Below are 21,459 nucleotides of genomic sequence, written 5' to 3' on the forward strand. Positions count from 1 at the left end.
GTATTTCATGTATATTTTGTATGTTATGTTTGTTTTATGTGGACCCCAGGAAGAGTTGTGGCAGCTAATGGGGATCCGAATAAAGGAATAATAAATGAATAAAGGATACTTCATTCGGATCAGCAGCTTTCAGACTGCATTCTTAAATTTGGACGCCAGCAACAAAATGCTGCGTTACCATAGCAACAGCATCCGTTGCACTTTTCCTCCTCTTGGATACACATCCTCGAGCCGGCCTTCTGATTGGACGAGCTCTCTTTGCATGTCACTGGGGCAACCGAATGATGGGAATTTTAACACATGAACGGAAATGTAAACCGCTGAATCTGACTGGCTCCCTCCCCTGCGCGAGGCTCCCTCCCCTCCGCGAGGCTCCCATTCAAGGCACGAGAGAGCGGAGGCTGCTGTTGGTCCACGCTCACATCCGTCAGATGAGGAAGGAGGATCCGGACCTATGATCCGGACGCTTTCTGTTTTTTTAGCCTTCTCTTTAGGTACGGGAGCCGAGTGGGGACCAGCTGGTTACGCAGCGGCCGCGGGTCTCCACCCGAGAGTATGGCGGCTGGGATTTCACCGGAGTACGAGGGAGAGACGGAGGCATGCGAGACATGGTAAAAAATAAACAAAGGGACCCGAGTTCTTTCATGAAGTGTGGCATTAGTTTGAGTTTGAGCTGTTCTCCTGAAACGGCCCCGTGCTGGAGAAATTGCGCGTGCAGTTCATTCTAGGGGCTAACCCAGCGATTTCCCAGTGTCCTCCTCGATGGAGCAAGTTTGTTTTTTCATGATGCACAGAGAGGGGTGAGCCAAGCAGATGAAACGGACCACATCGTCGGGCCATATTCTCTTCCTCCCGGAGCACATTTCGGACATTTGCAGCCCTCGGATGTCCGTATAGCTGTCAGGGTCTGGCCTGCATGGGGGAATTTCTACAATGAAATCCATCTTGGGGCAGCGAGTCTTTGTGCTCTGCCATAGCTGAGCAGCGGTGAGCAGGACCGTGTTATTATTGACAACCCGTTCAAAATGGGACACGAATGGTGAATGTGATTCGTGCGGGAACGATTTGAGTTCATTTCAATGACGCGCGGAGACTGAAACCCTTACGACTTGATTTAATCCACGATGCGCGAGTATAAAGTGGTGGTCCTGGGCAGCGGTGGGGTCGGGAAATCCGCCCTCACTGTGCAGTTCGTCACCGGGACGTTCATTGAGAAGTACGACCCCACTATAGAGGATTTTTACCGCAAGGAGATCGAGGTGGACTCCTCGCCCTCGGTGCTGGAGATCCTAGACACCGCTGGTACCGAACAGTTCGCCTCCATGCGGGACCTTTACATCAAAAACGGACAAGGATTCATTCTAGTCTACAGCCTGGTGAACCAGCAAAGCTTCCAGGACATCAAGCCGATGAGGGATCAGATCATTAGAGTGAAAAGGTTAGTGAAAAGCTGTGTAGGAAAGAAAATGATTCAGAATGGTAAAGTGTGGATGTTGGAGATGATTCTACACACACATATAGAGCTGGCCTAACAGGCCCTGTAGTTTCAGGATGGGCTCAGGCCTGGTCTGAGAACTGTGCTTGAATGGAGATGCATCTTCAGGGCACACTACATCACAACATGCCTGTTCTATTTTGGTGTACCAGTTCTCACCCACGATCCCTGTAGGTAGGCAACTGCCCTTGCAATGCAGTCCCAGCATCTCTGAGAGCAATAACACAGCAGCTTTTTCAACGCTTATCATATGATGGGACAAGATAAATCCCATTGATGCTTATTTAAAGTACAATGGCATGAAGACTTTCAACTGTTTGTACAGATCAGCCTCCGGTGTTGTCACTAGATTCATATTTGACTGTTTGCATGATAACTTGAAACATACAGATAAATATTCACAGTACAAAGCAGGTGCTCTGTGTTCAATGTAGACACACACTAAGTTGCAGGAGTGCACAACATCAACTGTTCCCATCAAGTTATGGAAAAAGTTGTGTCAGTGAATTAATGATTAAGTTCTGTCAACAAATAGTCATCTGTTGTTAAATAGTACTGTTAAACATGCTACTTTAATACTGTTGTATAAAAGCATTATCACACTGTTGGTTGTGCTGTTATGCTGATTATCAGCAGGGCTATGTTGCATTATGCCCACAGCCAAATCACAAAGGTGCCAATATTCAGTACAACAGCACTCCCAGTCATGTGATATTCCTTAATTATACAACAGTTAGTGCTGACCAGGTAATTTGAATGAACAAGAGTGCTGATATAGAGTACAAGAACACTGGGACATTCAAATTTGTATCACTCCGCCTCAGGGCTTCTGAACACCATTAATTAAACTGCCTAGTGTGATGTTGTTTTGGTACAAGGAAGACCTCTCCTTATTGTTTCTGCAGAGTTCTTGTCTCATTTCACGCAGGCGTAACCAACAGGGCAACAGTGTCAATCGATCAGTCAATCTCCAATCATAACATGCTGTCTACACTGTCTCTTATCTGCCAAGCTGCTGCTGCTGCTTTGTTGCACTGAGTGTCCACTGTGCCAGATACTGCAAGCCCTGTGAAACAGCCATCCGGGGATATACCCATCATTTAGTGCAAATAGAGCCTCTATGCTGCAGAGAGCTTCAAGGAAAAGCAAAGCTAAAAACACAACTATAGGGTTAGTCCAGATTCTGCTGCCATGTTTTTAATTAACAAACTGCAAAAGCTCTTTAGTAGGCACGGCACAATTGGAAGCGTGGAGTTGTCTAATGTCTGAGCGCTGTTACACAGATGATCCAGATATGAGGTCACCAGAGTGAGCTGCTGATTGATACAGGGAAGGGGTTAGCTGAGGCTGTGTGCTCAGCCTGTCGTATGATTGGTGTTTCTTAGCTCCGTGCACTGAGGACTCGCAGTGCTGTACATTCACCTGCTGACATGACAGCACAATGTTTTAAAACCCAGACTGTGTCGTAGTAGATGCTCCAGGTTAAATCATTGATGACAGTTGCCTGGATGTGATAGCTGGGTTTCTGTGTTACAGTGCACAGGCACTATACTCTGTGGGTCCATCAGTCATTGTAGATGTCAGTGGATGTGTCCAATAGGCTCCAGAGAGACAAGGCTCTCCTAATGAAGAAGCATGTAAAGCAGTGCAGCTTGAAGCTCACACCATTCATTGATACAGATCATGACCTGGATGATACACAGTCATATCATGCCTGTTTGTGTCATATTCTATGACTTAAAAACTACATTAAATCAACCAAGAGGTCTTGATTTTGTCTGTTGTTTTAGTTTTTGTCCCTTAATTGGATTTTTCCTTCCTCAAGTGCACCTCATAAACAATCCTATAAATCTGTGGCTCCGGATGAAAGAATGAGGTCAACATGTTTCCCCCATATGAGCTGAGAATAGGAAGAGGCTGCTCTGTCTACAGTTTGAGTGTGTCTCTGTGTTAATACATGTGTGTGTTCACATGTTAATATATACAGTAGGCGACATCGTGCTCCTCCTGTGCTGTTCTGTGATTCCACACTTGGATTTGTTTTTGTTCTCTGTCAGATTAGACTTTATTTTGTTTAGCAAAAACATCACTCTACATAATGGTTAACTTCTGAGTCCTGTGTATCACGTGGACTAGGTTTCAAAACAGCAGAGTGAAAAAACTCTGGTTATGTGTGTGTTTAATTTATGGTGAGACAAATCCTTCCTGAAGTTCTCTTTGAACAGTTGTTTTCTGCATAAAAAGAGCCAAAGAGTTTCTTTTTATTCATGTAGAAAATATGGAAAACAGATAAAGACCCAAGGCAGTTCTCTGACTAACAGTTTAAAGAACTCTGCATTTTCCTTAATTACATCAACGCAGCTGAACTTAGCTGCTTTATAGTGTTGCAACAGAAACATTTCATTGAAATATGATGTTCTAAGGTTTTCTCTTCTTGCTTGTTAAAGCAGTTTGTATGCAGTCATTTCACACCTGTCCCAGAGGTTTTTCTATAATATAAAGCTTCAGTTTACAGCCGATACAGTCTCATGTTCCTGAAAGGTTGTAAATACACTTTATATGGTTAACTCAGTACATACTTCTATAACCATACAAACAAAGGCAAACATTTCCTGTTACAGCTGATGTGGTTTAAAGGGGTATGAGAACATAAATACCTGGAAGCTGGGCACAAACTGTAGGAAAAACAAGCGCCTTTACTATCATACAAAACCCAAGGAATTAATTCATTTTTTAACACATTTGACAGCCAATAACCGTAAAAGTAAGTCATGGTTTCCATTGTTGCCGAAGGTAGGTGAAGATATGAACAGATTTGTCAACAAAATATGGTGTACTTACACTCTGAAGTTAAAGAAAGTCTTTGTATATTGTGAGACAGAGAGGTCAACATAGTCTCAGGCTCACAGTACTGCTTTGTTGGTTTTTATATATGTTTTTTTATTATTTCTTAAGTTATATTTTTGGACTTTTTGCCTTTATTAGGCGACTTCTGTCGAGTGATTGTGACGTAAAGAGGCGGGCTTTGAGCCTCCTAACCAACAGCTACAATGTTCTGTCAATCAAGTCAGCTGTGCCTCTCATTGGAAGACTCGTAATCTTAATATTTGAAATTGCCGCGTTAGAAAATAATTCACCCCCCCCGTACAGTGTGTGCTGCCGATCGAGAAATGAGCTATCCAGACTACACTTGTTTTTTGTACCAGGCTGTAAACATGTTTACTTCTGCTGTAAAGATCGTCTTTTTGTAATTGGTGTGTATGTGGTTTCCGGTACTCCAGCCTCAAGCGGATCCTCAATGAACTGCAGTTTTTAGCACTTCCACATTCGACTCGTATTTTTTGACCGGAGGTTGCTGCTCTGTTTTACCCCCTTCAGTAAATGTGTAAAGAGGCTAGCTTTTGAAGCTTCCAATGTTCAACAGTTACACCATAAAGAGTAAGTATGTAACATAAAAGGGGACAAATTATCATTTATGTTCCATACAATAGCTCTTAATGCAATGTAATGTTAATACCATATTTCTTAGTTAACAGTTGTATCCCTTGTGTGCTCCTGTCTCAAAAAGGACCTGTTGCCTTATGCTTTAGCTTTCATATAACCCGCTGCTAAAATGCAACAAGTACAGGCATGTTCTTTAAGGGCTGTTGAACTGCATTGTGGGACATGTAGGAAAGCGGGGAAAGCAACAAGACACGACGAGACGGTCTGAGACTTCAAAGGAACACAGATATCAAACACAAAAACATCAGAAGGGCAGACTGTTGCTACATCTCAGTCTGATTAAAGAAAATCAAACATTAGAAAAAGGGAGGACTTCTCTCGAGCTGATTAGTCCTGTGATCAATTATGAGACTGAAGGTAAATTCATCTTTTACTATTTTGATCTTTTATTTATCATTTCAGTCCTCCATCTAACAGATGGTGAAATCCATTTTTCAACCTGTGTCAACCTTTCAAATGAGAGGATGACATTTGAAGATTCCACTTCAAGGTCTTTTAAATTGTGATTTTGTTTCCTTTCTTTTTGAAAAATGTTGTCATACTTTTAGTGTAATATATTATTTTCAAAGTGTAATTTTGTAACATTAACCTCAGCAGTCAGACCGTTCCTGTACATTACACCTTGTCCCTCCTTGCTGTCAAAACACCAGTGACCCGTCACAGCCGTATCAGCCTTGGCTCAGGTCATGGGTGCTGCTTTGCGCTGCTCTCCCTCTGAACCCTGTCAGCATCCATCAGTGCCTGCTGTTAATGCCACAGACAGGTCTAAGAACGGAGGCTGTTGTGTGCACATGATTACACCTTGGTCTGAGTGTGTTCAGCATGGAGGACTCCATCACTCTTCACTTCTTCTTCCTCTACTTCTTCTCAGTTAAACGCTGGGCATGAATTATGAATGGTGACTTAACAGAGAGTTTAAATAGTAGTGACATATTCATAGAGAAGTGACGAAGAGGTGAAACGGAGTACCACCACCCAGAGTGTCTGCAGACTAAATATTTCTAACCCATGCTGCACTTACTCCTCTAAAGTGTGTACCAGTGCTACACACTTTCTGAAACTTATTTTCATGCAAACTGGTTGAAAGGATCCAGATCAACACATGAAGGAGAAGTGGTCTCCTAGTTCTCCCAGAAAGATCCGCTTTCAAGTCTCCTCTGTTTTGAAATCTGGGCAAAATAACTGAGCTTAAGTTCAGCGATTACTGGACAATTGACTGTCCTTGCAAAATTGTTTTCAAGGTAGGGTTGAAGCCCTTTAACTAAGCTATTACCCAATACATTTGGACAGCTACAGCATGTGACATGGTGCAAGAAGCCACAATGTTCCTGGTTCAAATCTTTCAGCTGACAGAGGTCTTCCTGTGTGGGTTCCTTTAGGTCCACTGGTTTCCACCCACACTCCAAAGACACACTTGTTAGGTCAGGTAATGTCTCTGAATTGCCCGTAGATATGGGAGTGAGTGTGAACACTTGTCTGTCAGCATATGTCAGCCCTGTGATTGACTGGTGGTGACCTATCTTAGGTGTACTCCACCTTGCACCACCTCTTGACAGCTGAAAGCTACCTCTGTACAGAGTAAGTTGTACAGAACGTGGGTGGAAGCATGGTTCCCAGTGGTAGGACTATGACTTAGCTAAGCACCTGACTTTTCCTCTGCCACCATGAGCTTCACGTTCATGTTCTAGGAGAGATATCTTGACAGCTATCAGACCTGTTGCTATGAAATTTGGTACAGAATGATGCCGCTGCCCCTCTCAAGATCAATGGTAATAAATAAGGGAAATGTTTTCTTATAGTTTGATTTATAACCAGCAGGGGTGGCCCCTAAGCTGATTGGCCATCCCAGATACAACCCCAAAATCCTTAACTGTGATTGCCAATTTGTTAGTGGTGGGACTTGTGTTAAAATCTTAAAGGCTTCATGCATTAGGCTGCTCGTAGCTTTCTTTGCATGTCAATGTGGCATACTTTCTTTGCTAGTGCTTGATTTTTTTTCTTTTCTAAGTCCTTAAAGAATGAAACTAAGAAGATTAGAATGTTGTTTTTTAAAATAAGAAGTATATTTAGATGTTAGAAGTCAAACCAGATACTGAATTATCTGCGTGTATAGGTTGGGTAAATTAATGCTTTTTACTCATGTCTGTATTCGCACCATAGACTGTATGAAATATGGACGTAGGATCCGTGACGTCACCCATCTGTTTCTGAGGCGTTGTTTTGAGGCCAATCGTCGACGGCAGCCATAATGCTGCTGTCAAGCCAGTGTGACGTAAAGAACGGGCTTTGAGCACCCTAGCCAACAGCTGCAGTGTTCCTGCCTGTCAATCAAGTCAGCTGTGCCTCTCATTGGAAGACTCGTAATCTCAATATCTTCGAAATTGCCGTGTTAGAAAAAAAATTCACCCCCTTACAGTGTGTGCCAATTGAGAAATGAGCTATCCAGACTACACTGGTCTTTTGTACTAGGCAGTAAACATGTTATCAGGCAGTCGATATCAAAGAATAATTTTCTCAAAACATGCAGATGGATTCCTGTAGAGCGTTAGCTTACTACCCACTAGCGTGAGCTTACTAGTAGAATGACCCTCTTAATCAGCATGGAGTGCATCATACCTACTTGTTGTTGTCAAGCTTTATTATTAAAGCTGGGGTTGGTAGTCAGATTTAGATAGAGTCCTGAGGAAATGCTGCATTCAAATTCATGCTAGTTTTGTGACTACCAACCCTAGCTTTAATTGAAATTAATAATAATGCTAGTGAAATTCTTCATTCTTTTTTAAGCATTTATCTATAAGTATTCTATATTTAAGTGTAATTTTGTTTAAAGCATGTAGATAAATTCTTATAAAGCGTTAGCTAACTAGCTCACAAAGCTTCAGCAAGGTAGCACGTGCGACCCATGCTCCAAGCTAAATGATTATCTCATATAGTCCAGTTCTGTAACACAAAAACACTGACAGAGTTTAACTTTGCACTTCACTCAAACAGTATTTGCTAGTTAGACTCAGAATGCTGTTGACCCAACTGCACTATGGTCTGTGATTACCATGGCAGCATCCCAAAGGTCTAATTTAGAGACAAAACAACAACAACAACAACAACAACAACAACAACAACAACAACAACAACAACAACAACAACAACAACAACAACAACAACAACAACAACAACAACAACAACAACAACAACAAGGCATAAGGGCTGTACAGTTTCTTTATTTACAAAATCACACATTGATAGTGTATTAAAATATACCACAACATTCATTTTGGGTTAAACCAATCAGTTTTAACAACAAACCCTTGAAACCCTTCACAATAAGTGTGATATAGATCTTTCTGACTTTAGTTTGGTCAGCCTTGGGCTGATGCTGTAATAGTTTCTTTGAGTAAGTTATGTTGGGGTTATAAACTTGTGAATGTGTCTCTGAAGTATTCCTTTCTTTTTACTACTTTTTTCCTGAAACAGCATTGCCCTGATTCAAGTCCTCAGATGTTATTTCTTGTTCTTTGTAAAGTAAGTGAGGAAATTTGTCTCGAACATCATAAAAACCCCAAGGAGCTACTGGTGTGCCATATTATGGCTGTAACATTTCAGATCCAGTGACTAGCCTGTGCAGTCTGTGAAGTTCAATACTCCTTTATCTTTTCCATTTTGAGACATTGTGGTCTGTGTCTCCATCATCTGTGAAAAGCATCAGATTCTGAAAGCAGATAATTGCTTTTCAAAACCTTGAGAGAATCCAAAAGGGACTCACAGTGGTTTTCCTGATATTGTGTTTTTATCTTTGATTCTTTTGTAGCTAAAGTCTTCATGTATTTGTCATGGCATGTTTACCAAAGGCTCTCCAGATATCTATTCCTGATTAAATCTTCCTTTGCCCTGATACTGTGCCAGAAGAGAGGAGCTTATTGCTGCTCTCTGACTCAGCTGATTCCTCTCCTCTGACTAAACCAAAGACCCCCATCAAAAAGGCCGCTGGGAGGAGGCCCAGCACGCCGCCTGTTTCCTCCCTCATCCTGACGGCCCTTTTCAGAGTCAAATGTGGATGCTCTTGGGCCATTGTCCGTCAACAAGGCCTGTGTGGGTTGATGCATCATGCATTATAGATAAGGTGTGTCTGGCCGAGCTCGGATGGGTGTTTTCAGTCAGAGTGGTCCAGTGGGGGCGCTGTCAAAATCAGAACCTGAAGACTCCAGTATGACGTGTTGTTTGTGCACAAACAAAAGCAGACCCATTTATTCAGTTTTCTTTTGAGACTCGTGACTGAACCATGTGAACTGCTTGAATCTTCCACTGTGGGTTCAGACACAGTTTGGCTGACACCCTTCATGCTGAGGCCTAGGGAGCCTTGGTATCTAAGGCAGCTTCTGTCTCACACCTCCTGGGACTGCCGGTTTTCTCCTCTGTCATTAAGACCAGAGTGCGAATTACCCTGCTGCAATCGGGGGGTCCATAGGACGCTGCGCGGGGGGGGGGGGGGGGGGGTTGTGGTGGTTGTGATGGTTGCGACATTACTTTCCCCGACTCTCATACAGTGTTTGTGTCTGTGTGTCTGTGTGTCTGTGTCTGTGTCTGTGTCTGTGTCCGCATCGGAGCGGAACTCTGCCATGCGCGATACAGAGAGCGCCCACGAGCAACCATGTATAGACAGAAATGCTATCCTGTCATGTAAATAAGATAAATAACACAAGGATATTTAGTCTGCTAAATAAAAGAACAAGGTTTAGACCAGATCTATGAGAGATGTAACATTAAATTATTTCTGCTTTGATCTGGCGCTATACAGAAAATACAATTAATTTGACTTCCAAGGGGGGGCCGGGTGCGCCTCCGATATAATGGTAGGGGAAACACCAGTATCCAGTATCAGGCTGAAGTCTTATCATTAAGACTTACACAGCATGCAGTAGGCTATACAAGACTAGGGATAAACCGATTATCGGCTGGGTCAATTATCGGCTGGATCGATTATCGGCTGGGTCAATGTCGGCGCCAATATTCGGCATTTTGACGGATATCGGCCTCGGCCTTTTTTTAAAATCTGACAGCTGATAAGATATCAATTTTAAAATGGGTTATTTTGGCTCAAAAGTCACTAAATCACGTGGCAGAAATGACACCGTCTGCATAAACCCTAGCCTAGCTTGTGTTCCATTTCTCCTGCAGTTTCTCATCACAGGAGACGAGCTGAGCAGCATCCGTTGTGGTCCCTACAATTACTAGTGATTTAAAACTCATACAACCACACTTCAAAAACACTGAAATAACCCCATAAAACAAGATAAGTGAAAGATTAACATTTCAGTTATATTGACATTTTGGAAAACTTTATTTACTGTAGAAAACTTTAGAGAGCTATTTATTTATTTGTTTAAGTTTTCATTTAATTTTATAAGACATGTTGCTGAGCCTGGGAGCTCCCTGCACTTTGTGTTAGAATTTTGAAACAAAGATTTCTATTGTCTAAGATAAAAAAAAACTTTAACATGTTGCAAATTTGAAAAGCTGTTTAATAAATATATGCTTAAAGGCATTTAAACAAAGTTAAGTGTTGGAGTTTGTATTATTCAAAATGTTGACGCCAATATTTCCCCTTTTACTGGAAATAAATATCGGCTCCAAATATCGGTTATCGGTCTCCTTGACTACTAATAATCTGTATCGGCCCTGAAAAAAACATATCGGTCTATCTCTATACAAGACCATAAGTAATGCATATCCGCACTTTAAAAACACATCACCCAGGCTAAAGCTGCACACAGCGCAAGGACAAACAACTCTGCTCTTCAACCAAATAAGACACTCGTGCTTCCCTCTCATGCGGGCGTGCACTCACACACACGCATACATGAACATATGAACCCAGCCAAACGTCGTATGGTGAAATATATATTTCCACATGAAGCACAGTTAAAACAAACGTGATGTGCTTTCAAATAGAATTTGTAGTGACAATAGCAAGTGAAAAAAATGATGTTATAAATATTTCATAAGAGACCCCCCAAAATGTTGAAGTTGAGGCTTTCAGGGGGTCTCTTGTGTCAATTAAAGGTTCTCAGACCTCCCGTAATTCGCACAGTGATTAAGACTATATATAGACCTGGTCCTCTGATACCAGATGTCTTTGTACTGTACTTGTGTTACAATGAGTCCCCAAATAAGCAGCATAGCTTGCTGTTTAGCACTCCATTACGGATATAAAACAGGGCACACTTGGGTGTCTGATTTGAGGTTACTTGATGGGCTATGCTTGGATTTCTCTTCCTGTTTGCTACATCAAGAATAAGAACCATAGATACTTTTTTCTTACAGTTTTCTGATGTTTGACATGCAGGCAGCTATTGTGAGAGCAGTTTCAAACAGTGTCAATGGATTGGAGAATTGTTTCTACTGAGGCATTCTGTGGTTGGTACACCATCAAAATTTAATATTTATGTGATTAATGTTTTAAATAACCCAAAACATCATCCAGTCAATCTTGAGTTTTCAGTTAAGAATTTGATGGAGGCTATCAAGTAACTTTACTTTTCTAGCCACTGTCTGTAAAAATGAGCTGGTTTTAGCTTCTCAAAAGTAACGTTCCCATATAATGTTATTTTTTGCTGTTTACAACACAACCTAGTTGGCTTTTAAGCAAGGTTTTGAATTCAGTTACAAACACAACATCACAAATTCAGTCTCTATTAGGCTGCTGGGTTGGTTGGCTGCCTGAGGGAGGAGGATGCAGACCGGTGCAGACAGATGCAGAGGCAGAAAAACGCCAAAACAATCATGGCGAGCGCTCCAGGAGAACCTGCACCAGTGCCAAGCCAAATGTTTCTTGGAATAAGCTCTTGAAAAACAAAAATATACTAAATCAAATTGTGAAATGGTCCAGCAGGCTGATTGGGGAGTCACAGCTATATCCAGAAGCCCTGTATACCCGACAGTTACAGAGGATGGCTGGTTCAATTTTAAGCAGTGACTCCCACCCTTTAAACCCTGAATTTCAGCTCCTTCCACCTGGACGGAGGTATAAGGTCCCGGCATGCTCAACCAAGAGATATAAAAGCAGCTTTGTTCCAGCAGCTATCAGTTATTTACGTAGTATTTATGGACCTTTTTATCTTGCTTTTTACTGGTGGCACTTTCTTTCTTTTATCTTCTTTCTATCTTGTTTTTATTGACCAACGGTTGATTTTATGCATATCTTGTTTTTATTAATTTTGTCTAATTGATTGCTATATTCCTGTTTTTATTGTTTTTATTCAGGGTTACCTCTTAAGCACTAAGCACTTTGACACTTTTGTTTGTCATGTATTGTCTTGTGCTGTTTGTTGTTTTGATGTTAAAGGAGGCTGACTCACTGCAAACAAAATCTACCTAAGGGTATGAATAAAGTAACCTTGAACCTTGAACCTTTAAATATTAGTAGAAAGGCCAGAGATACCGATGGCATGTCAGCTGTTGTTAGATCAAAAACTATTTGTAAATGTTTTTCATTACACGGGACCTTTTAAATAACCACCAACTTCTGGATAAATGGCTGAGACAACACAAGATATTTCTTGTATATTAAGTAATCTTTAATTGTAGTTGTTATAATTGTTACAATGATAACTTGTATTTGCAATATCCTTTATTTAGAGAGCTTTATTTGTAAACAGAGCTCCAGTAGTACACATTTTAAACTCTGTGTTGTGGTTTTCTGGAGGAAGAAATATCTGGGCTGGTATGAAACTGTGGTAGTTGAAAACATAAAGTATAGTATAGCTTGTTCTCTTTAGGCCACCTTGAGATATTTTCAGCAGGAGATCTACAGCTACAACCACAGCCTGGGGCAGAATAGAGACACCCAAATTGGACAATTACCCCAAAACTAAACACTGAACCCCCTCTGGCTTCCCTCTGGGAAGGGAAATTTAAGGTTCAGGCCTGCCACCAATTAAATGTGGTCCTCAGGAAAATAATGGCCTTTCTGTTTTTATTGACTTACTTTTCTTGGCCGATGAGCCGATCTTGGGAATAGAATAGGATAGCTGAGATTAAAGTTCTTCCAGGATAATGTATTCAGAACTAGATCAAAGTCTGCTCTGTATTCTTAGAAAGTTTAAGCTTATTTAACTCTGAAACCTGCATCCACTGGCCTCTGACTTTGAAAAACTATCACAGCTGCTGTTCCTGCAGTCCCCAAATCTCTCCAGCATCAGTAATATCCTTGTATACTTGTTACCATAGCAGTCAAAGATGATGATCATCTGGTTCTATTAATGATTCAGAGTCATGTATATTTTACAGCACTGGGCAGCACTGAAAACCCTAATGATGCTGATGGACGTTCAGGGGCATGACTTTTGTTAGATGTGGCCATGCTGCTTGATGTCGTGAACAGAGACATTTAAACTGTGTTCAAGCAGCGGGTCCAACAGATAAAGATAGGGATGAAGGATATCACTACCTGTTGTTCACCAAAGGATATGAATACTCATGATCTGACATCCTCCCGGTGTTTCTGATCTTCGTCTGTTGCCGAACCGTGAAACTGATGTAGCGATGACATCCTTGAAACTGCGTCACAGCTATTCTCTGTCATGGTAATACTGCTGCAGCCTTTTTAAGCATCTCCTCTGGCTGTCCCCTAAGTAGTCCAGTTCCAGAGTGACATCTTGTGCTCCAACAACATGACGGGGGGGGAGTTCACAGCTCAGAGGATTATGGCCACCTCCCACCCTTTAGGGGTCAAAGCTTTACTACCCGTTTCCTGTTCAGGCTGCAGACTTGATGCTCATATTATCACCGGTTAGCACCCTGCAAGAAGAAGGTGCTGCCCTCATTCTTTTTATGGAAAGTTTCCTCCCACAGTCACAGACCAACAGAAACGTCTTTCTTTCAATTTTAGCCTTCTGCCCACAATAAGCCTACGGGTTGTGGGTGCTTTTAAAAGTGCAGTAAAAAAAAAGTGTCACTGAGAACATCTGGAGTCCTCCAATGTAGCTGTGAGGTTCAAAATGATTGTCAGTTTTTAAGTCTAACAGGTTTTCTGGCATTCATTTCACAGCATTTCAGAGAGGTACAGTAGTTGCCTTTAGCTGAAAAAAGGTAGCGTTTACAGCACAGAAAGTAGTCTTGCAGTGAAAACAGCTATGAAATGTCAGTGTCATATAAAGTGACTTAACTGACATTTCATAGCTGCTTGCCTCCAATAAACAGGGACAGGCAAGTCAAGAATATGAATATGAATTAATGAGGTTAGGTTTTCAATTCACTAATTCACATGGCTGTCATTTTCCCCTGACATCATGCTCAGGGTGGGAGGCTGAAATGCTTTTATAATTTTGCACTGCTGTGTTTAAGATTTGCAAATCATGTAACCACACAGAACTTAACAAGTCCTCATAATTCACCACTTCTTTATTATTCAGCAACTGAAAAGACAATACAAATACGAAATCCAGAGGGACATCAGGCCTTAATTTGAAAAGATGTATTTCATGACTGATAGTGCTGCTAGCAAGCAAGCTAAATTAAGCTAACTAAATCACCCTAAGATTGGATGTTGTGCCTTTACTTGGGAATCCTAACACTATTAAAAGACAATATTAGGGACGCTGGTGGCCTAGCGGTCTAAGCACCTCACATACAGAGGCTACAGTCCTCGTCGCAGGGGTCCCCAGTTCAATTCCTGGCCGGTCGACCATCTTCTGCATGTTTTCCCCCACTCTCTACTCTCCACATTTCCTGCCAAAAATATAACTTTAAATGACAATATTAGCTAGATAGTGGTTTAATGCTCATTTTTGTTGATGCATCTCTACTTGCAACCTTAAATACAGCAGTTTAACATTATAACAACATTTCCCACTTTAAACATGGTGTCAGAGGAAAATGGCCATGGCCATAGGATTGTGGTGGATTGTAATCAATGAAAGAAATATTAACTGACCAAACTTTTTAGAAGGTCATATTCCATTTTGGTGCTAATAGGGATGCAAATTCAAAGTATTTTCCTTAATCTGTCAAGAATAACAAAAACAATATCAAATGCATTGCCCCCCTTAATCGTATAGTTTTATTTTCCACAGTGACATAGTCCACGTTACTCACAGTAAAGAGCATACATAGGCATACAAATCGTTTAAACACAGGGGCGTTTCCAGATGGTGGTCTGGGATGGCCATGGCCCCCTTAAAATCAGATTGGCCACCCCAAACTCCTAAACAATGATTGGTGTAGTGGCCATTTGTCCTAAAAAAACTCAAAGAATGATTAAACTATCAAACTCAAACTTTAACTAAACTTAATCAAAGGGTCACTGATGCACCGTGAGGATGTGATGTACGCAGGCAAAAGAAGTTCAATATCCATGCAAGAGTTCAGCAGTGTCCAATGGTTTATATTGATGGAAAGCAAGTAAACAAAAGTGCCTCTCTTGCCCTGTTAAAAAATCAAAGGCTCACCCAGGTGCATGCTGGCCTTCTGCCACCTACCTACCTAAATAACCTCAGGTGCCCACAGTTCCTAATTACCAAACAAACAAAAACTAACAAAAGAAATACTAAATATACAAAAATCTAAATATACCAAACAAATGACGAGCAAAAAATATAACCCCAAAATCTGACTTGAATGAGATATAAAAAGAAAAGTTTAGATAAATCTAACAACGAATACTACTTATTAATTCTAAACTGAATAAACAACTAAATACAAAAAATAAACAAATAGCTCCAACAATTGGTATTTGCTTTGTCAGACATGGTACTTAAATGAGCTAAACTATTTGTGCCATGTTGCGACAGGCTGCTAGAAGCTTTCTTTGCATTTCAGTGTTACATATTTTAGAACTTTAAATTGCGTCTTTGAACAAGCATCTTTTGTTTAGTCCTTAAAGATTGAAGCCAAGAAGATTGAAATGTTGCCTCACAGGAATATTATATCTGTTGGATACTTGATTTGTAGTAGTTTCAGTAGGAAAGGTTGGGTAAAATGCTATTCATCATGTGTGCAAACATACTCAATGCCACCCCTGCAAAAGTCAGCGCCCCAGTTTGGCCACCCTAGTTAAAAAAGTCTGTTAACACACTCGTATCAACATGCGCACCAGGCTCATAAAAATAATCTCCACAGACATATAGTAATTCAGAGTGAGGCTCAAATTACTAAATGTGGATTTGCTGCAAGAAGAGATCAACAGAAAATATTTCAGGCTCAGTGGGAGGGGAAAAAAAAGCAGGACCACACAGTCTGGTGTCAGCCGGGAGCTCAACTGGGTCACAATCAGTCTGGCGGCAGAAAACACCTGCTCAGGAGGTGCTGCTGCTGCTGCTGGTATGTAGAGATACTGGTGTGCCAGCTTTGCCAGTCTAGGACAGCTCTCTGCATTGACCTTCTACAAGTATGTCGGCTTTGTACCCAAAGATGGCGGCAATGTCCCATAAAAGGTTCTCCAGCACTTTGTACATGTCCGTGCGGCTAGTGGAGAAACTTGTTGTGTATTATTCCCCCAAAAGAAGAGACAGCCTGGAGATGTGGCACACAGATGCAGCGATCGGGCACATCTTCAGCCAATTGGTTCACATTGAAACATGCTTTAAATGTAAAACACCACCCTGATAGCTGAATGTAATTCAAGGAAAACACATTGATTATCTCTACCAGAAAATGTTTTTCTTGTACTTATTATGAAATACATTGAAATACTACACATGGCCATCAACAAGAAAATTGATTATGTGGATGTGGTAATTGTAGTAATGGGGATTAAAAGCATGTTTAACAGACTTTTTTTTTTTTACATTTTACAGGTCTAAGATTCTTGATAAGTGATGTGTTTGAATGTTTAAAGAAAGAAGGATGAGTTTTTTTGTCAGAAAATAGTCATTACAGCAGGTCAAGATGAGCAGAGATATCAGGGAGCTACTTTGTCCACAGGTGGTGCCAAAATAAGCACAACCCAAATATTCCTCACCAAAGCTTTAAGTGGAGGTCAAATGTACAAAGACAAAAGTGTTTGAATTGGGGTGATGCTTGCTCTGTAAAATTCCTTTGCATCATTTTCTATTCTCAAGTGTACATCTGTCTGACCACCTGGTTTGGGTCTTTGTCTGTCCTCAGGTATGAGAAGGTTCCAGTTATCCTGGTGGGGAACAAGGTGGACCTGGAGAGCGAGAGGGAGGTATCGTCCAGCGAAGGCCAGGCCCTCGCAGAGGAGTGGGGTTGCCCGTTTATGGAGACTTCGGCCAAGAGCAAAACCATGGTAGACGAACTGTTCGCTGAGATCGTTCGGCAGATGGACTACGCCGCCCAGCCAGACAAAGACGACCCCTGCTGCTCCTCTTGCAATATACAATAGCCCTGAGGGGCGTCTATGAACAGGCCAGGGAAACACGTCTACCAAGAGGGAGCAGATAGAGAAACACACTTAGACACACATGCACATGCCAGTTAAACAGGAGGTAAATTTATGGTTGAACATGATGGATTTTAACTCTATGGAGCATAAAATCAGCAGAGACATGATCATTAATAACACGAAACTCATGATTACATTTTGAATGAGGAATGCCAGGAATTTGCCGCAAGAGAATTTGACAAGTGACAAAAACTGAACGTGCTCTAGCCTTATGTTACTCTCTTTTGTTGTGTCTGGGTTTGTTTTATCCTTTCTGGTATAGGTGTGAATCATCAGCAAAGAATCACACATCAGGATCTGAAGGTTGCTCTACAATCTGCTATCAACAGGGAAAAAAGTTTGTCCGTTTTCTGTTGTATTACAGGTTAAATCAGAACAAGATACGTTGTTATGTTACCATGACTTCAGTAGTTACTGTACATTATCTGATAATATATTTCTGGGATCCAGTTGTTCTGAATACTATTGAGTATTTGATTTGTGCAGTGATTAGAAGGAGCTTTTTGTACTCATCACAGGGCTGAACCAAAGAGGTGACCTGACAGCACCTCCATTTTCTTATATTTGAATTGTTTAAAAGGAATGGAGAGACAATGGTTGATAAGTCAGTGTCTTTCTTTAAACACTGGTGCAGTCATCTCTGTCCTATTTTCTCATTTTGAGAAACAATAGTAAACATAGCAGTCTTTCACATATCGTGTGATGTTTAGTTTTTTTTCTCTCTGGGATATTCTCGTCAGCAGATTGCCGAGTAAAAATATAGCCTGCTGTGTCATCATAAAACAACAGAGTTCATCTTTTCAGTGTTTGAATTTGTCTACAGCGACTTTTTTCAGGAACAGGTGACATTTAAAGTGAAGTTGCCAACATTTGTTAGCCATTTTCTTTTCTTCCTCCGGTATCAATATGACATGGGGCGCTCAAGCGTCTAAACATCCTGATCCCATCCTCCATGTGCTCAGACTATTCAAATCCATAGAAACAAATAGTAAAGACAAAGGCAATGATAATAAGATAATTATTGGTAGTGTAAATATTTTGTATTGAAAGTGCCAGCTCCTATGAAGACACTGACTCAACACATGTGGAATTGTCAACTGTATGCATGGCTAGTAAACAAAAAAAGGACTCTCATTGTTTGAGTTTAATATAGGCTGTGGAAACGTGCAAACCAAACACATACACGTCTGGACATCTGGACACTGTCTCAACTGTACATCTATGTTTTCACGGGAGCCAGACTTTACCCGTGTGACCATTTTCATTGTTGATTTTATATTTTTTTATGTGACCATTTACTCTTTATTCCCTCTCTGAATGGTGACACTGTTACATTTGACACCTAAACAATAAAAGTGCGTTCAACACTCGACTGAGGCTACCAAGCTTGAGTGAAATGAAGTGAATGATGCTCAAAGAAAGTTTTGTTCCCTGAGATTTTTCTTTTCTTTACCACCAATTTGCTTCTTTCTATCAGTTATTGGCCTGCGTGTACTGTTTTGTAATATCTTTATTCACATTTATTTTTCAGAAAGGGTATAACTCACAGCAGTTCTTCCATCTGGATTCTTCAGTCTCTAATTCCCCTTCTTTAGTCTGACTTAATATCATCGAAATCAATGGTTCCCATCTTGCATTAGTTCACTCAACAAATACATTTGATGTTGGGAGTGTTTAGGCTGTTCTTCAGCCTATGAAAGAAAGAAAAAGACCCAGAAGAGCTTGAGGGAGAAGTTAGCCAGCTACTGCACACTAAATAATATATTTCAACCTCAGAAAAAAAGCAGGAATCACAAGTCCTGCAATCAGTTCAGAAATTGTTGTGTTCTACAATTTATCTACATTTCTACAGTTTAATCTACATTTAGATAAAATAATCTGAAAAATGTTGGTCATTAGTATCAAAAAGAGGAGGTATAGCTGTTTGCTACAATTGTAACTCTGTTTTATGGCTTATGTTTAATTTCATTTAGCTTATTTGCGCCATTAAAACTATGCCTCCCACATCACAGAGTTCGCTACATTGTCAAAATGTGAAGCATGTGCTCCTCTTTTGTCTGTAGACCATAGACTGTATAAATAATGGACGTAGTATCTGTGACATCACCCATCTGTTCCTGAACGCTGTTTTGAAGCAAATCAGCGGTGGCAGCCATATTGGAAATGTGGAACTCAACTAGTCAGAGTGTGACGTAAAGAGGCGGAGTTTGAGCCTCGTAGCCAACAGCTATGTGTTCCCGTCCGGGAGTCAAGTCAGTCATGTCCTTATTTGGGCAAAAACTCGTAATCTTAATATCTTCTGAACCGTTCCTTTAGAAAAAAATTCACCCCCCGTACAGTGTGCCGATAGAGAGATTAGCTACAAAGTGCCAAGACATTTTTTGAACCAGGCTATAAACATGTTTATTAATGCTGCAAAGATCGTCTTTTTTGAATGGGTGTCTATGTGGTTTCCGTTTTTTCTGCAGCCAGCCTCAAGTGGATTCTTGATGAATTGCAGTTTATAACACTTCCACATGGGCTTCATAGTTTTGCGACCAGAGGTTGCCGCTTGCTGTAGACTGTTGCCTTCTGTGTTAAAGAGAAAAAATCACAGACCGGCTTTAGCTTGATAAGATTACTTACGTGCTTGCTAGCTACATCAGGAAAACAGTTAGATGGAGTTGTAAAGGTTGTTATAAGACCACTTACAAACTGAAAAAGACTTATTTTGTACCTAAATTTAGCACGATTAAACAAAAATGAAATTATGAGCCCTTAGAAAATTGAACATTTGCTTTCATGATGACTTAAGGGGTATTAGCATGACAGATTTTTAACTGGCTACTGAGAAGTTAGCTAACAGGAGTGTAACTTAATGATAGTCAAAGTAGATGATAGATTAAGGTCACTTAATAAAGTAATAAGCCTGTATCAAACAACTGCTAGCATCTACAGAAACACTACGTTGGAAGCTCTGTTTACCTATTTAAAGTGTTAGCTAAGTTCACAGCTGTAATAAAAGCCCTTTGCTTGTAGAGTACTAGCTTCAGTTGTTTGGCTAGCAGCTCCAGGAGATAGGAGTCCTGTATGTATGTAATTCTAGGCAACACATGACTAAAAGAGATTTTACAGATAAGACTAATGTCACAGCCTAGAACACAATCATTTGGCTCAGTTAGCATCATATACCCCTGGAGTTAGCCAAAACTGGTTACAACCATTAGAATATGTCTAGCCTTCAGTCCACACCTGTAAGGACTAGTTCCAAAAAGTATTAGTATTAGTATTAAGGTCTTATTCACTTTCTTTAGGTTTTGCTTCTCATTGACATCTCTCTCTTTCAAAGTTTGAGCAAAGCAGAACTGGAAGACTGCATTTGCTATGAAATCATCCAGGAACATGAAACCGCTAACTGAGGGTTTGAACTTAACGATTTCTCTCTCTTAGGTAAGATAACCACTCCAGGTAGGACCTTAAAACTTGTCCTTTGGTCGGGGTTCATGGTGTATTTTGTGTGAAGGACTTCTTCTGATGTACCCTCTTTGAGTTTGTCTGTATCTTTGTCACTTTAAATGTTTAAAATTAGTACTAGTGCTAGCTTAAGGTTAGCAGCTAGGGAATCTGTCTGTGATTCAATTTCTTCACAATATTTGGAAAGCAAAAGTTTTCAGGTGTTCAGTACGGCTGGATTGGAACTTTCGGCCAGAGAGCTTTACCTTTCTCTCTTTTGTATCAGTTTTGGTTTATGTCCTTGTTAGAGGGACAAAGGTAAACAGAGGTACACACTTTAGTGTCTCACAAAAGTAACGAGAATACAGCCATGCTTCACTTGTTTGATTCTCTTTTTTTCTTGTATAGGAAATGGGTAAAGCACCGTCAAAACCGTCTTGCTAAGGATAAAACAACTTTTATAAGCTTCAGCTTCTTCTGGCTTTGAAATTTCTGTTTAAAGAAGGGTTCGCGGACGATGCCAACGAGATAACATTTGTTTTATCTATGCTAAAGTGAGTCTACTCAGATTATTGTGGTAGGTACCTTTTATCATTGGATATGTACAGTAATCTGTATCTACATCTTAAGA

The 21,459-nt window shown here is 40.7% G+C and overlaps 1 protein-coding gene across 1 annotated transcript; it reads left to right on the top strand.

Annotated features, from left to right (window-relative positions):
* Window positions 1–187: 187 nt before the first annotated feature.
* On the top strand, window positions 188–18,768 carry LOC117820634 (ras-related protein Rap-2a). Its single transcript, XM_034694478.1, has 2 exons — window positions 188–1,438; window positions 17,099–18,768. The coding sequence occupies exons 1-2, from the start codon at window positions 1,125–1,127 to the stop codon at window positions 17,334–17,336; spliced, it is 552 nt and encodes a 183-aa protein (XP_034550369.1). The 5' UTR covers window positions 188–1,124; the 3' UTR covers window positions 17,337–18,768.
* The last annotated feature ends 2,691 nt before the right edge of the window (window positions 18,769–21,459 follow it).

Source organism: Notolabrus celidotus, chromosome 10 (assembly GCF_009762535.1).
Source record: "Notolabrus celidotus isolate fNotCel1 chromosome 10, fNotCel1.pri, whole genome shotgun sequence".
Lineage (NCBI taxonomy): Eukaryota > Metazoa > Chordata > Actinopteri > Labriformes > Labridae > Notolabrus > Notolabrus celidotus.

Bases quoted from the DNA above. Each gene is read 5' to 3' on its own strand.
- LOC117820634 (XM_034694478.1), top strand. From the start codon at position 1,125: ATGCGCGAGTATAAAGTGGTGGTCCTGGGCAGCGGTGGGGTCGGGAAA. The intron at 1,439-17,098 runs GTTAGTGAAAAG...GTCTGTCCTCAG, and splicing joins CAGATCATTAGAGTGAAAAG to GTATGAGAAGGTTCCAGTTA.